General features: G+C 46.1%; 5 protein-coding genes across 5 annotated transcripts; 1 reads left to right on the top strand and 4 right to left on the bottom strand.

Annotated features, from left to right (window-relative positions):
* Positions 1–434: 434 nt before the first annotated feature.
* On the bottom strand, positions 435–2175 carry C8R40DRAFT_600672 (uncharacterized protein). Its single transcript, XM_046235583.1, has 7 exons — positions 2162–2175; positions 1640–2103; positions 1472–1577; positions 1358–1415; positions 1197–1306; positions 1001–1140; positions 435–946 (listed from the first exon to the last, which is right to left on the bottom strand). Exons 2-7 carry the CDS (start codon positions 2022–2024, stop codon positions 663–665), a joined length of 1083 nt encoding a protein of 360 aa, XP_046090528.1. The 5' UTR covers positions 2025–2103; positions 2162–2175; the 3' UTR covers positions 435–662.
* Positions 2176–2787: 612 nt separating this feature from the next.
* Positions 2788–4182, bottom strand: C8R40DRAFT_1166675 (uncharacterized protein; the record flags this gene model as incomplete). Its single annotated transcript, XM_046230893.1, has 7 exons — positions 2788–2836; positions 2900–3164; positions 3214–3353; positions 3411–3520; positions 3574–3631; positions 3683–3788; positions 3843–4182. 7 exons carry the CDS (start codon positions 4180–4182, stop codon positions 2788–2790), a joined length of 1068 nt encoding a protein of 355 aa, XP_046090527.1.
* Positions 4183–7208: 3026 nt separating this feature from the next.
* On the top strand, positions 7209–9611 carry C8R40DRAFT_1035866 (FAD/NAD-P-binding domain-containing protein; the record flags this gene model as incomplete). The annotated part of the gene is made up of 12 exons (XM_046223536.1): positions 7209–7446; positions 7502–7631; positions 7682–7880; positions 7936–8316; positions 8379–8468; positions 8525–8704; positions 8770–8828; positions 8884–9005; positions 9061–9216; positions 9277–9358; positions 9409–9454; positions 9504–9611. 12 exons carry the CDS (start codon positions 7209–7211, stop codon positions 9609–9611), a joined length of 1791 nt encoding a protein of 596 aa, XP_046090526.1.
* A 1128-nt stretch (positions 9612–10739) lies between these two features.
* Positions 10740–13497, bottom strand: C8R40DRAFT_1166673 (extracellular elastinolytic metallo proteinase; the record flags this gene model as incomplete). Its single annotated transcript, XM_046230892.1, has 8 exons — positions 10740–10769; positions 10828–11026; positions 11079–11332; positions 11384–11490; positions 11544–11866; positions 11925–12454; positions 12507–13046; positions 13105–13497. The coding sequence occupies 8 exons, from the start codon at positions 13495–13497 to the stop codon at positions 10740–10742; spliced, it is 2376 nt and encodes a 791-aa protein (XP_046090525.1).
* A 1154-nt stretch (positions 13498–14651) lies between these two features.
* C8R40DRAFT_1066506 (uncharacterized protein) lies at positions 14652–16118 on the bottom strand (the record flags this gene model as incomplete). The annotated part of the gene is made up of 2 exons (XM_046225791.1): positions 14652–15882; positions 15934–16118. 2 exons carry the CDS (start codon positions 16116–16118, stop codon positions 14652–14654), a joined length of 1416 nt encoding a protein of 471 aa, XP_046090524.1.
* Positions 16119–16335: the final 217 nt, after the last annotated feature.

Genomic DNA, 16335 nt, shown 5'->3' with positions numbered 1-16335 from the left:
GAAGGCTGTACACCGATTCTTATTGCAACTAGCAATGCACAACCTTCAAGCCAGGAAGTTTTGTCCAATCAACCAAGATCTGAACTGTGTACAGCGTCCCGACCGTGTTACGTCACCTTATTTACTCATGCGGATCGGGTGAGTTCAGATACCGTTGGAGAAAAAAGGTGTAGAGAGGAATGGCGTCCACAATATTGAACGGTGGAGGGGAATGATGTCATCAAACTGCCCTCAGATACTGACGGTACTTCTCCTGCCCTTGAGTAACGATCATCAACATTTTTCAAGCCTTTTGGGGGCTTGCTAGGACAACGACGGAGCTTGTGCAAGTAGCACATGAGCCTGGGAACAAGCTACAGCTACATATCTACGCCTGTTCCTCAATAGCAGATCAGCTCAGCCAGCAGAAGAAATCAAGGTCAACTTAACAATGATACAGGTGCAGGAATATCTTAAGATGACCCCCGGCCGAAGTTCGTGATTGGATAATTACTAGCTCGCGACACGCTACATCAAGATAAAATTACAATTACTCAGAATAGCTCAGAATCTGTCCCAGTCTTCGAAGTCATCAATACATTATACCATACCACCGCCTCACGAAAGCATCTTCAAGTTTGCCGCTTGTCTAAGGAAGACGAAACATGAAAATCGACATATGATTACCGCAGAATAACACACCGATGTTTCCTGCGTTCGTAAATGACTGCAGGCTTGATCTCGTCCATCTTTCTGTTAACGTATCGGAAAGCAAAAGAGGTGACGCCGGCAAAGACAATGGCCACAGCGATAGAAGCAATTTTGTCTCTTGACGACGTTCCGTTGATAGAGTCCTCGAGGAGGACTCCAATATAGACCGTCACTAACTGTTTCGGAAGAGAACAAACAGCCGCGGCCATGAATGTATAGAACCCCATTCCTGAGGAGGCGAAGACAGTTGTGGTTACTAAGGACGAACTGTGAGTGTCAGGAAAACGCAGAATGAGGAAATTCGACTCACAATGAGGGGGAATAATCGAGAAGCGGGCTGCGAGTGCAATTTTGAAACCACCGGAGCGCACCACTCTCGAAAGACAAGCATACGTGAGGTTCTTCTTCTCATACTTCTGGGATCGGGTACTACAACAATACTTGAATGTACTGGTACAGAATAATTCAGTTAAATATCCAGATATGATCCTGTTGAACGAACTTACAAGTAATTGGCTATTTCGCCTAACAGAGTGCCCAAGGCCACTATACCAAAACCTACTCCGATACCCCAACCAATACCGCAAAGCATATTGATTATTTCGTGACCAAAAAGCTGAAAATTATGTTGGGTATGGCTAAGGTATGATGGGAGGAAACAACTCACAGGAGGGAACGATACAACAATGAGCAGTCCCACGGGGATGAGCCAGCCAAATCTATGACTAGAGCGGGAATTGAGGACCGTGTACGGAACAGAAAATCGAAACAAAACACGTACTCGTGGCACCACTGTGTCGCAGGTGTAAGGAAAATAACGATGTCTTTGTGATACACCGCGAAGAGAACTACTAAGGTAATAACGACAGCGGCGACAATTCCATACTCTGTCGAAGGCGGCAGCTATTCAGAAGTCTTTTTCGGCGAACGTATTACATGGGAGACTCACTCAACCCTTCCTTCGACATCCAGAATTCCTTTGACCTTATGCGTTTCCAGTTTATCAAGCCCGAAGTGGAACCGATTTCTTCCAATGCACGGGCCTCGCTGGGGGTCGGACTCGGTGTGCGAATAATACGGGTCCGTGGATCCTGAGGCAGAGCAACGTTTACAGTATTCCATCTGTCTCCATAAACAAGGTCTGGTGGTTTAATACCCTGAGGTTCGAAGATGGGCGGTTTGACACCATCGGAGTCAATGTTGGCACGATATTGGGGAGGAGCATAGTCACGGCGACGATTGTCTGTAGACATCGATCCAGTAGATGGATTGGGATGTCGATGGCCTCTGCTAGGTTGGTCTTGAAGTCGATAAGCGTCAGGATAATATGACATGGTGATAAGACAGGATAGTTTCCTGGCAAAATTGAAGAAAGAAAGGGGGGAAAGAAACAACTGTTCGACAGCTGATCGTCTGGTATTATGTCTAGATTGAATACATGTGTTCTTCGCGAAAAAATCTTTTCGCTCACCTGTGCGTATAGGAGGGAGAAGAAAAGAAGAGATAAAGAATTACCTAGGATCCTCGGGAGTGCATACTTAAATACGTGGTAACTTCCTCCGTCGGATCGTCGAAGTTTATGTTCTCTCCTTATCCCATTTGCTCCATCTATAATAAGACGTTCGTCACCTCGACAGCTTTCTTGATGTTTCTTACTGAGAACCAGGTCGGGTATCTTAGCTTGATTATCCGTCGGCAATTTTCCGAGTTTGGGTCGTGTGGCAGTGTAAATGCATAGAAACTTTGGTAAGCTGAGTAGTCAAAGACAACAAGAATAACGTTGCCAGGAATGATTGGATAATTCGAAGTTGGGGGTGGGATGGGATGAGGCAGACAGTCATGAGAACAGGGCGAACAGCATGCACCAGAGAATTTACTGACCTACGACGAGAGAGACAAAAGGCCAAGCCAGGTCCAATACTCGATAGAAGACCCAGGGATAGGGCTACACAACTATGCGCATGCGCATTATTATATTTCGAAGAGTCGTGAGTATACGACTCAAATAAATAGTAACTGTACAGTGTGAACAGTAGTGGGTTGGAGTGAATTACAATCTCATAAGTCCATCATGAAGAAACATCGTCGCTCGTTACATTAAACGGTATCATTACCCTCAGATAACGACTTCAAGTGTGCCATTTGGCTAAGAGAACACGACGTGTGAGCATTGGCGAATCTATCACGATAAAAACGAAATCAAACATACCGAGCTTTCCTTCGTTCGTAGATAATTTCAGGCGTGACCTCGTCCATTTTCTTGTTGACATATTTCAGCGCGAGTGATGTGATTACGCCAGAGACGACGGCGACAGCAATAGATGCGATCTTATCCTTTTTCGACGTTCCGTCGATCGAATCTTCTAGAAGAACACCGATGTAGACCGTCACAAGCTGTTTCGGAAGGGAACATATGGCTGCAGCCACGAAGGTGGTAAGTGGCATCCCCGAAGAGGCAAAAACAGTCGTAGTCACTGAAGCACATATAAGAACTTGCATCAAGTAGAAAATATCGGGACGTACAATGAGGAGGAATGAGGGAAAGTCGAGCAGCTACGGCAATTTTGAATCCGCCTGTACGTACTACTCTCGCAAGAGCGGCGTACGTAATTTTCTTCTTCTCGTATTTTTGGGCTCGAGCAGTACAGCAATACTTGAACGTACTGGTCGAATATCACAAATTTAAACTGTTGATTCGAATGCGTATTGGGGCAACTCACAAGAAGTTTGCCAATTCACCCAACATAGTGCCCAACGCCACGATCGCGAAACCGACCCCAATATTCCAGCCGATACCACAGAGCATACCAATGATTTCGTGTCCGAAGAGCTATGAGCACAGGATCGAATGAGATTCAAAAGGAGACATAAACGAACACGTACAGGAGGGAAAGATAGGACAAAGAGGATTCCGACTGGGATCAGCCAACCAAACTTATGGCTAATTTTCCACGATTAGGAACAGAAGGATCGGGAGGTCAATTAAACATACTCATGGCACCATTGAGTGGCAGGTGTAAGGAAAACAACGATATCCGTGTGGTACACCGCGAAGAGAACCACAAGTGTGATGATGACGGCGGCGGTAAGCCCATATTCTGAGATTGAGTGTAAAAAGAGTATGTTTGCAACGAAACAAAACCCAAGCTTACTAAGGCCCTCCTTCGAAAACCAGAAATCTTTCGAGCTGATGCGCTTCCAGTTGATCAAACCGGAATGATTCCCGATCTCTGCCAATGCATGGGACTCGCTAGGCGTAGGGCTTGGCGTACGACCGATTTGAGGTCGTGTATTACGCAGATCGATGTGCGTGGGGGCATAACCTTGAGGTGCGAATCTTGCATCCAATTCAGGTGGTTTGTAACCCTCGTATTGAGGAGGACGATAAGGGTTGTTGTCGTACAACTCTTGTCCAGAGAAAGATTCGTTACGTTCATGGGTTACGGGTTCACCGCGAGAATCGACCAAACGGTAAGTCTCAGGAAAAGACATCGTGTTAATCTGATGTTGTGGATGAGGAAACAGCCGTCTGTAGAAGTTTCGTTGATATTTTGTGTTTTACCGAGTAGAGTCAACTTACGAATCCTAAGAAGGGCACAAAAAGAGAGAAGAGATGAAAATGGATGGTCATCTCGCCTGGAAGGGATATAAATACGCAGATGCAAGTCACCGTCGGGGTGAAAAACATGACCTTCGGGTGGCTGTGCCCCAAATTCTTTCACACCTTCCACCCGACCAGTAAACTTTCGGGTGATATTTCGTCTACAGCAATTGCTAGATTAACCGCTCTGCTCCAGTTCCTCCAAATTTCGGCGAAGCTTCCCTAGCAAGTTCTTGGTACCGAACGGTCTGGCGGTATTTTTCTTAATCAAAAGCTATGGCTTCCTACGATCCTTCTTCGATTGAAACATCATTTCACAGCAATGAGTTTCGGAACGGAATTTTTTTCTACAACATCCGGCCTCCTACCACGAGTTTTTGAAAAAACGAAACGAAAGCTCACTCCATCGGAACGTCAAATTATTTATCAGTTCAACCAGGTTCAATCGCGAAGCGGTGAAATTCTTGACCATGCGTCGGATTCTGCTGGGTATGATTTGAATCAAATTTGAATTATGTCTGCACTGCAGCAGACTGCAGCCTACTGCAGCACTACCATCACTTTGTCACTATGGATACGCGTATTATAGAACGCTGTCTAAGCATGCAAAACAACACCCATTGACCAGAATGTGAAGGATTCATGTGGAGAGCAGGGCTTGTCGATGAGAAAATCGCAAGGCGATCAGGTCAACCACGGACTACCACGGAAAACCACGAAAAGTCCACACACACCGTGTGCATTAATACATCATCCTGATGAACTTAGCCCTGCAGGCTCGAACCCACTAACATCTTCGGCTCTCTGCAGCCCTTTCGCTCCCTTTCTTCGTCCTTCCCGTTCCCTTGTTTCCCTCTTCAGTCAAGATTGCGACCAAGGTGCTCAATGGAGAATTCAAATTGTGCGTAATCAATTAGTCAGGCTGCTTTGATTGCTACGGAAAGCCACGAGGGACACGAACTACATACATCTCTTAGAAGATATCCTTCATGATGATGATACTTGTCGGGACGTAATTGGGAGGGATTTGTTGCAATTGGAATGTGGTAACTGGAGGATGATTCTGTCTTCGTACAATGGGTCAGCGGTATCTTAGTCTAATCCAGGTCTAAAGATCTCCTTCTAATCCAAATGAATCGTATTCAACTTGATCCAGTCTCATGGTCAATCAAATATTTTAAGTCAACGAGAAGGAACATTCTGAACAACATGCGAGTTCTTCTGAATCCGGCCATTTCTTGTGAATCTAAGATGGTTAGAATATGAGGGTAACGTGTTCGAAAATGACAACGCAAATGGATCATCAAGGACATTGGAATTTGGAAAGGGGATGCTAAATGGATGACAGAATATGGAGGCAAAACGCTCTAATGCAACTGGGTCATCAGGCATTGGAACTTGGGAAAGGTGATAAAAACGGAGGGCATTACACAGGTTGAAGAAGTCAACATGAGCTCGCGTAGGCAGGCCAGTAACATTGGAAGATGGTGGCAAGGGAGAAGGTGAATTGCTTGTACATGGGCTTTGGCTAATTTTTAGAAGGTAGAATCTATATATACATCGAGTTGAGGTCGGCTCTGGCCTATGTTGAACTGGAGGAGAGCTTCCGGTTCCAGTGACGATACAGCTTTCATTAATCACGAGTTCCTTCAAGAACGAAGATTCTCAACCCTGAGGTATCATTGAATCCAGCACTGGTTCTGTCCTATTCGTCGAGGAGATACGTCGGTGGTCGTGAACGGATCCAATTAGCACCTCTGAACAGCCCATTCTTTTTGTCTCCCGAATTGGAAATAGTTTGGGATGTTTCAACGCTCAAGATTGGAATTTTCCACTGTTTTATTTTGCATGATTTGCGTCACGTCGGATAAACCCCAGCAGGCCCCGGTAATATAAAGTGATCGACACAGTCCCATTGAGGAACAGGAACAGCCGGAGTTCGCGCTACACACATCGCGTCTCATGTGTGCTATAGATATACCAGGATTATTATCGCTATTCCTGATTCTGTAGCAGTAGCATGACTGTTCATCTGAGATATGGAAATGACAAACAGCAAAGGATATGGAGCCGAAATTCGCACCTTATCCCATGCTTTTGAGCTTGATCCAAGCTCTCAATCCCCAATCTTATGACCGCGGTCCGCCGTTTTGAGGCAATGGGCAGGGTTTGATTCTGTGAATGGGTTGAGCGAAAGCCTTCAATAGCTGTGTCGATCCTCTTTTGGAGTAGACGCCTGTAAAAAGCCCGAAGGAAGGAAGGAAATGCCCGATCACTGCATGAAGGAGATGAAGAAAGGAGGGGCTGATTTGTCACATGACATCGAACCTGCATTTGACCATCAAGTTCGACACGTCGGCCTTCCCAGGGCCTTCCTAAACTTCACGTTGCTTGGGATGCTTTGGGATAGTTTGGGATCTTGTACTCTCGGAATGATCATAAACGTCTCGAAACATAAAGTAGCTGCCCGAAGATGATCTGATTTTGATACAATTTGGTGCGACGTCTAGGCCTCTGTATTATCGCACACGATAATGAAGACAAATTGTACACAGGAACAGTCAAACCAGGTCAAACCTCACTCTAAATCCATACTACTAGATATTACTTGGGCGGATTCATTATATTTCTGGTCAATTCTCACATATAGACTCAAGTATAGATTTCCCCGCAGTGGTGCGCGAATACATCATGATATTGTGTACTAAAACAAAAGGTGCAATACAGTGGCATCTGGCATCATAAACACGATTTCTCGCCTCATATCCTTATCGTTACCTAGGACTTCTGTCGTAGTGCTTTTTCATAGACCGCTATACTGAAAACTGCTTACTACAAGGTGTGTAAGGAATTTAACCGTACAACTATAAATGCCATTACCACTAAATCCACCAGAAGTTGCTGACGATCTATCGCCATGCATAAGCTCTCTGTGCTCACCGTGTTGTTCCTAGTCACTGTCCACGTCGCCAGTGTGACTGTCGAAGAACCTCAGACTGTTTTGAACATTCCTATTGCTGGACAAACCATCACTGTCGAAGAACCTCAGACTGTTCTGGACATTCCTATTGCTGGACAAACCATCAACGACGAGCCTTCTGGGAAATGGTACAAGTTTAATTCGACTATCAAGCGTGTTGCAGTGATTGGAGCTGGTAAGATCAACCCTTGCACGTCAAATAGAACCGCTTTGTTTTGACCCAAGGATAGGTCCCGCGGGGCTACAAGCTGCAGCTACTTTTATGAAACACAATTTTACTGTTCGATTATTTGATCGAGCACCAGGTCCTGGTGGTAACTGGCTGTATTCAGACGAGATTCCTGTTCGTGAGTCGTATCCGTAAGCAAGTCAACTTTTGGAATTATTGCTATGCACTGATCAACTCTTAGTGATGCACCAGCTGTCGAAGAACACTGGATACCGGAAGCACTTCCCGCTTCAGAATATTACAATGAAGGGGATGATGATTTGACTCTGGACAGTCGCTGGCGAGAACATTGGCAGCCGCGTTCAATCTGGGATAGTCTACACACGAATTCTCCTGCAGTGATCACAGAGCTTCCAGACGTACCTTATCCTCCCGACCATGTAAGTTTCCCTCTGCACCCTTCATTATTATCATTCCCTCTCAGCCATAGCCTAGTCGTGGGTAATCTCCGCCCATACCATAGGAGCTCACGTTCGTGCATACGCCTCCATCCACAACCTCAACGCCAATGACAACTCCTCTGTACACTCCTATTCCACCCGTGTGGAAAAACTCAGCAAGAGACTAGACGGCAACGGATGGACATTGACATTAAAACATCTCAAAAAATTGGAAGAGCCAGATCGTTTGAAGGCGACGTGGTGGACTGAAGACTTTGATGCGGTATTTGTTGCTCCAGGTCCATATACCTCGCCTCACGTACCGGAGATTGATGGATTATTACAATGGAGCAATGTTCGCGCTGTAGACGACCCATCCCGGTTCAGCGTATATCATTCACGGGTATACAGGAGACCAGAACGGTACACAGGGAAAGTAAGTCGTCAAAACATACCCAGTTGTATGTAAATACAACTAACCTGATTCTTTGGTGATAGACTGTATTGGTAATCGGTGTAGGCACTAGTGGTTCTGAAATTGCTCGTGACATTGCACCTGTTGCAAAGAAGATCTATGCAAGTCACAAAGTGTGTGCTTTTTTCGCCCATCTTCAATCTTATTAATCACATCCCAAATTGCCTAGGAATACGCAGATTGGGAGACTCTTCACCCTTTTCAACGCCGTTCGTTCAGGCGTTTCCCTGATGAGACTGAATTTATACCCAAGATCTCCCATTTCGAATCGTTATCTTCCCTGGACAATGGAATCAAGGATGGGAAGATTGTTCTGGTGAATGGGACTGTTTTGGAAAATATCGACGAGGTTTGTTGAATTTTCGATTTCTGATCCGGAAGGACTGAACTGAAGCATTATCCACAACTACATAGGTTATTCTAGCTACAGGATATAAACGCAGCAATCCTTTCCATCTTTCAGTTTTGAATCAGTAAAATTTCAAGTAGCACTGCCATCACTTCAATACTCTGACGGTACTGGTATAGAACATTCGGGGCTGAATCTTTGGAAGCACCTCCTCCCTCTGACGTATTCACCGGGCCTGCCTTAAAATATGTTCATTGGACGGGCCACTTTATTCCAGACCCAACACTTGCATTTTCCACAAGTAAGCTTTTATTTTTAGCTTCTGTTAAGCATTCTCCGTATCTGTTTCGGACTAGTCCGCCCATGGACTGCTGGACAATATCAGTATTACGGCCAGGCAAAAGTATGGGAGGGGACAGCTCATCTACCAAATGAGGCGGGATTATGGGCGCAATACAACTCGACAAGGTATACCTTTTTCCGTGGGTTGTTCGGGACTGCGCCTTCTGAAGGTGAGCTATTCACCACAGGGTTGCATAACTACTGGTGCTGAGAAGGTTCGCAAACTATAGCTATTGTCCGGCAGTACGTGACGTGGCTGAACAACGAATCGCTCGAAAACGGTGGTCGACTCGTTAGCCCTTGGCCTGTTCAGTACGTCGTGTTAACGCTCTCGATGCCTCATTCATGCGAATGTTTTACAGGAACCGGGAAGTATTTGCATACTATGCCAACCAGGAATGGGAGAAGGTCGGTTCTACGTCAGATGCGCATCCAAATCACTGACATTGGGTACTAGGATTATTTGTCGAAAGAGAACTTCACCAAGTTCGAGAATATCCCGGATCGCCAATGGACACAGAAGGATATCTGGGATATATCTGTATTTGAAGATGACTCTTGGTAAAAGCAACTCGGTGGATGAATAGTTCTGCTGGGGTTATGGGCAGGTTATGGGAATGGGCGATTCAATAGAATCCAGAATATACAATCGATATGATTGATTTTTGTATATGTACATATGTCCGATGTTTGACTGAGGTAACAAGTTGTTCTATGAAAGCAGCAGGCGGGGAGGCAATGACAAACTGGATGTGTGAGTTCAACGAAGACAGATCTGGTAATGCTATAATCAGTACTGAGTATTAAGCATTACGGTACGTGGTAGAAATTAAACCCGTTTAATAATCCTATAGTCGTTCACATATTCAACGGAAGCCAGAACAAGAGAGTTTAAGTCTGTTCATCATTAGCAATGCTTAAGTTACGAATCGACGACTGGCTACGACTGGGTTCAAGGAACACTAGAGACAAGCCGATGTTTAAATTACCAGTGGTACCGACGTTGACGGCGAGAACAACAAAACTGAGGACGAGAATTGTTGCAACTTGCCTCGCCGCAGACAGGAGCATTCGAATTATTGACGGAAGAAGAAAGCAGGAAGACAGTCAAGAGGCAGATGATGTTTTGGCAAAGACTCCATGCCACCCACGTTGTGGATATCACTGGAACAACATGCACAATACATACCTTTCAAAATTGTGTCCTGGAAGGACTGGGATCCCAAGCTCAGTGAGAAGTTCGTCGATTCAGAACATTTGATGTTGATTCCTGCCACTCGAATTGACACGAATTGTTTTCCTTGCAAAAAAAGAGAATATGTTTTTTTAATTTCAGTACGATGTACAGGATCCCAAGTCCAAATCTCTTAGGTGATAATCGATAACGTCTAGGGAGTCAACGCTCCAGCATTCAGAAAGCCGCATAGAAACATCGAAATGGTCAAAGCTGTAGATACAAACCTCTAAGCATATTTTCGATTGGGTAGGATAAAAACAGCGCATTGGAGTAAGCTTGAGCTATTGAGTTCTTTCTTACCATTGCTACTCCTATAAAATGGCATGATGTTGGAGATCATGATGATTGAATCTAGTAAATCATTTATGGAAGATGTTGTCGTGAATGAAATTTAGATGTACAGCGGTATATATTAAGTATGTAGACATATACAAACGACGGGGGGCTCAAAGGAGCTTACTCGCAAGTAGTGGGAGTGGCAAAGCCCTGTAGAGCATACGCGGTTAGGAAATATAAAAATCACGATATTTCTGAAATGACTCACGTTCAACCTGATCCCTCCACCCCATGGAGTACGACCTTGCACGCTGGCATCCGTTCCAAGACCTCTTAAGGAGAACGCCTTCCATAGAGTGCAGAAGTTCTCTCCGCCAGTGAGTTCCTCATCGGCGAGAATGATGGCATCACGAGCGTCGAAGAACGAAGGCTGACAAGGCTGGAGCTTCATGCCGTTGATGACAAGCCTGGAAGATTGTTAGAGGGCGAGTTGTAATATAGGTGGTATCCAATACGCACTGTACAGACAAAGTGTTACCGTGTTTCGGCACCAAAGGTTTCTTACCAACAGCAGGTCGATAAAAGTCATTGGCAGGAACCGTCCCGTTCTCAAGAGGCATAGGAGGATAGAGCGTATCGGAGAAACCATGCTCCTCAATGAGTGCTTGGGAAACTAGCCACAAGATCTGCGCCCAGACTTCACCAATGGCGTGAACCCCCCAGTAGCCAGGCTTGTCAAGAGTCTGATACGTAGAAGGGTTGACAGTCTCATTCTATGTGGATAGATTAGTATATAAAAATAGAATTCACGATGTAAGACGAACCAATGAATAAGGATAGTTGCGAATGCCCTTAGGTCTGTTAGCAGCCCATGCACCCATTGGGTAATCGCTGTAGTTCGCTGTGCTGCGAATAGTAGTTGCCAAGAAGTCTGAACAACCAACATTCAAAACATGCAACACTAAACAATGGGCAGGAACTTACCTCCCCAACCTTCACCCATTCCACCACTCTCACCCCACCCCAAGCAACCAGAATTCAACGGTCCACCAGTCAACCGAGTGCTGAGACCATGACTGTATTCGTGAATCACAATACCAGCCTCAAAGTCACCATCTCGGTAAGGGTTCGCAGTGTTCCAAAGGTACATGCGCATGCGTCCGTTGGTGCCGTCGGGAGGAGTCATGAAATTGGCGTTGTTGAAGCCGGAACCATCTTGAGCATTGGCAATAACGGCGTCCCCCTCGCGACCCCCACGACCGAAATTGTATTGTTGGAAATTACCTGCAACTTCAGTGAAACCGTATCTATTGAAAGCCAGATGAATATGTAGATCTGAGAAGGTATGCAACGAGCGATAATCACCTGTAGTACAGATCGTGAATCATGTTCGAAGTGTAAAATAGTTGCGTGACAGTCGCATTGATGTAGTTATGGGCGACAGCCATTGCTTCGTCGCTATCGGATACTTTGGGTTTGTATTGGAAATCATATACCGAGGAACTACCAGCATCGGGGCGGTAGTTGTTGATATAGGCATTCTGACCTTCCCAGTTCTCCTGAGCAAAAACGTTGTTACCGAAGGTGGTCGATGTGTTGCGGTAAAACTCATTGCTCGGCTTAACGCCTCTGTACGAAGGGTCATTGGCGAAGGGTAAAGAGTGCCAACCAATGGGAGAAGCAAGATTGTCGAAATTCTCTTTCTGCAACGTGCGATTGCCTTCTGAAGGATCATTGACGCCCCAAGCAAATACGTTGTAGGAAGCAGGCTCTTTGGGGGCATCAGGAACAGGAACTGGGGCATCAGATGCCCAATCGACGACCGAGATAATCCTATGAGGCGCAATAGCAGAAACAGCGGCTTCGTACCAATTATCTTGCATTTCGACCTCGAACTATACAGAAAGTCAACAATAGTACAAGTAATCTACGAGGAAGATCACGAACCTTCCAAACGGTCACAAGTTCGACGGACCCATCTTCGGAGGGGATCTGAATATAAGCAATGTTGGCCTTGACAGGATTAACAGTATCTGGGACATTGTCTACGAAAAGATAGGTTTGTTCGCCCTCGGGGGTAAAGTGGTTGACACCAGAAACGGACATCTTATTCAAGTGTTCGTCATAATTACCAAGGATGTCGTTGACTACATGTGCTTTAGGAGTGGCGGCGACCATGAACTGTAGAAGAGCAGGTCGCATATCCCCAATGTCTTCAATAGCTTGAGGCCGCTTCAGAGCCATGTCGTCAGCTAATCCGTCAAATTGACAGTTGGAGTAGTAAAGATGGGTCAAAGGGCCAGCAAATGCGGCAAATTTAGACGTTTTCTGATCGTCCATGGGTGCTTGCTCATTCTGGGTCGATGCAAAAACATTGAATTGTGTCTCGAGCTCCACCGAAAGATCCTGGCAATATTCTCGTTGAGGATGGCGAAAATTCCGCGAGTCAGGTACAGCAATGAGCGACGGAGGAGTGCCTGCAAAGAACTACAAAATATGAGTCTCCTTTGATGAAAAGTAGTTTCTTCCATAGGATTGGACGCACCGAGTTCCCATACGACAAAATCTTGCCTTCCTTGACATTGATATTCATGTTTCCATCCGCAACCTCAATACCATGTACATATTGACGAACATATACATGTGTAACGCCCGTCGAAGGGTCAGTATAGGAGTCTGGGCGAATCTTATATGAGGCTTGGTCCTGATTCGGTCCCAGGATGTCGCCTATGAAGAGTCGTGCGACCTCGAAAGGGTCTGCATCTGGACTCTGAGGAAGAACGCCATTGGTGGCAATTTGATACGGATTTGAACGGTAAACGGCGTGAGGATGTACCGGCCCAAAACCAAGAGACTTGCGAGCAGTCACAGGCGCACGGTGACCTTGAACACTGCCTACAATACCAGCAAGAATGGACGCGATGAGCAAACAGCGCATCACAGCAATGGACTTTCAAAAACGACCGAAGTAAATGAAAGGAATAAGGGGGAGATAATAAGTAGTAGGTGGTTGTGGTTGTGGAGGAGGGGAAATCCGGAGAACTCTGCTGTTCGAGCTGTACTATATATCTCTGCTTGCGTCAGCACGATAAGAAAGCTATCCGCTTTGGTGCGAGGAGATAAGACCTGCCACGTGGACTCACAAGCGCTCACCCCATTTTCAGCACTGTCGAAGACTCAAAGCACCTACAAGGCGTGTTAGGGATATCTTTATGTACTGATATGACCAGAGTATGACAACTGAACGCTCTGAACAGTCATAGTGAGTTTGCGCTGCATCCTCGTTTTCGTTTTGAGTGATATCGACGATAGGGTGACTCCAGTTGACTCCGCTGTAGGGTCATCCGGCTTTTGATTGTAGCCTACATGCTTCAATCCAGCTTCAATCTTTCTGGCACGTTGTAGCCCTGAGGACTCCCGCAGTCAAGTATTCATTCGTGGCAGTTTCCCCGCTTTTGGCATCAGGGAAATCTCTCTCTCTTCTCCTCGTACGCGTGTTGGAACTTGACAATGAGTGTCGCATCGCAGCCTGAGCATCTCTTTGTCATCATAGATCAAGAGCACCGACAATTCAACAGGCTCCACACGGAGAAAGAGTTGAAGTTCGGCATCTGAACTTAGAGATAAACGTAACTCCTTCAATCATTCAATAAATGTTGGTTGTTGCATCGTCTTTGACAGGATATATTCCAAAAAATTCCCATCTGAGGTTCGGGAATGTTTGCAGATATAATTGCTGGATATCCTACTGCAAGGTCGCCCGTCCCGTTAGTTCGAAAGACCCATCCACACATAGCTAGTTTGCGACGTGAAAGATTGGGTGACTGACTTCAAGTTCCTGTTGTAAGAAACTTCAACGGTCTGAGTTCAGCATTCCATACTATTTTACCGCAGTCATAGTTCGCGGACCAGTGGCGAATGAAATGATAGACATTAGTAGGGCTACAAGCGAACAAGGTCACTAATCTACATGAATGCTGGTGATAAAAAAGAGTGTATGTCATGAAAACATAGATCATCAAATGCATAAAGATGAAATAGAATGAAAACAGCTGGATCAATAGCCTCTGGAGACCCGGCCTCAAAAGGACTCTAATTGCCCACGCTAATTCCCATAAGTTTTCGTTTAGTCCTCCTGCCCGCGATTGGACGATCAACCCCATCCTGAATAGAGTCAGGATCCATATTTTCCTCGTCCTCCCTTGATCGTTTCATGCCCTTTCCAATACCCATTGCCTTCCCGAGTAGTGCTTTCATACTTTTGCCTCCCGAGCTAGGTCCTACCCCGTTCGAATTCTTCAGACTAACGCGGGAGCTAAGGCTAGCTGAGGAACCAGCAGCTGCCCCTAACGCCCGCTCGAATCTTTGGAACGCGGAGGGAGGAGGAGGAGACATTGAAGACCTGCCCAATGGCAGAGTAGAAGACGAGGTTATCTGACGAGAACCGTAAAGCTTCAGCTTAACCGCTTTCGTCAAGCTGATGACTTTGCCTGGCCGTTGAGACCTCTCTATGACTCGAGATTCAACACTTTCTGTAAGAGAAATATCACCTTCGACAGTGTTTTCAAGGGAATCGTCGTTGAAACTGTCGAACGAAGGATATGAAGAAAGACTGTTCTCGGACTGTGTGGGTATGTGTTGCTCTTCCACAATTTCAGCGGCAAGTTCGTTGTCCTGGAATTCTTCGGATAGGGTTCTCCCGGGTTCTGTGATTGCAGGACCAACTTCTTCACTTTCCCATGGAACTTCGTTTTCGGCGAACGAGCTCTCGGATGGGCTACGAGGACATAGCGATGGCAAGGGTTCATTCAACACGAGCCGATGAGAGTCCATCGACCGCCCACCGCCGAACTGATGAGGACGAAAACTCGAGAAGAAAGGCGAAGGAGAATCCCGTGGCGAGTACCCAGATTCACGATCCACCTCGTATTTGTCCTCGAGTGGATTCGTGATGATCCGCAAAGGAGTAGAAGGACGAGCTGGAACAAAGGGCTTGTTAGCAGGCGCATCCAACATCGCTTTAACCACTTCCGCAGATGGAGCAGGTGCAGATATGGGTCTCATCTTCTCGACATTCTTTTGGCTGGACGTCTCCGGGAGCGGGCAGGGGTAAGGTGGAGGAATTTCTCCTGGTGCAAGACGAAGGTCCGCATCAGAAATCGGTCCAACAGAAACGAATCGAACTAACGGCCGGGGTCGACGAGCATCCAAAGCTAGGTTCACATCGTGATGAGTGATCGTCACTGAAGTGCGACCGTTATATGGCGAACGACCGTATGCAGTGGCCTCAAATGCTTCGCCAGGCTTCGGCCTAGTGGCGAACCTTGGTTAGTACAGTGCCAAAGCGTTCAGAAAGTTGAAGGAAATGGCGCACCCGGTGACGCTGATACGAATACCCGAGGCATTCTCCGCCCGAACTTGAGTGGCAGAGTCGCCCGAAGTCCGGAAAACCATAGTGGTTTCGAGCACCGACCGGTTTCTGCGACGATGTGCTCGGATTTGTGGCACCGAATCTTGAACATGAACGGCAAAAGCTTGATTTTCTCCGAAAGCAGGCATAGTAAAAGAAGGAAATTTGGCTGAGGGGCGTTGAATGAAGAACTCGTGCGTATGAATGATATGCTAACTCGCAGAGTAGCAACTAAAAGCTGAAGGGAATATAGAAATGAAATCTAGAGTCTTCCGGTAAAGACACACCACAAGCTTTTAACGATTCTGTCTGGGGTTCCACGTGAAGTATGTGGATTCAGGGAATGGACAGCTGTGAAGCCTATTG

The sequence above is a fragment of the Lentinula edodes genome (genome assembly GCF_021015755.1).
Source record: "Lentinula edodes strain Le(Bin) 0899 ss11 chromosome Unknown C8R40scaffold_4, whole genome shotgun sequence".
In the NCBI taxonomy this organism is placed as follows: domain Eukaryota; kingdom Fungi; phylum Basidiomycota; class Agaricomycetes; order Agaricales; family Omphalotaceae; genus Lentinula; species Lentinula edodes.
This window is presented reverse-complemented; position numbering and strand designations above follow the sequence as displayed.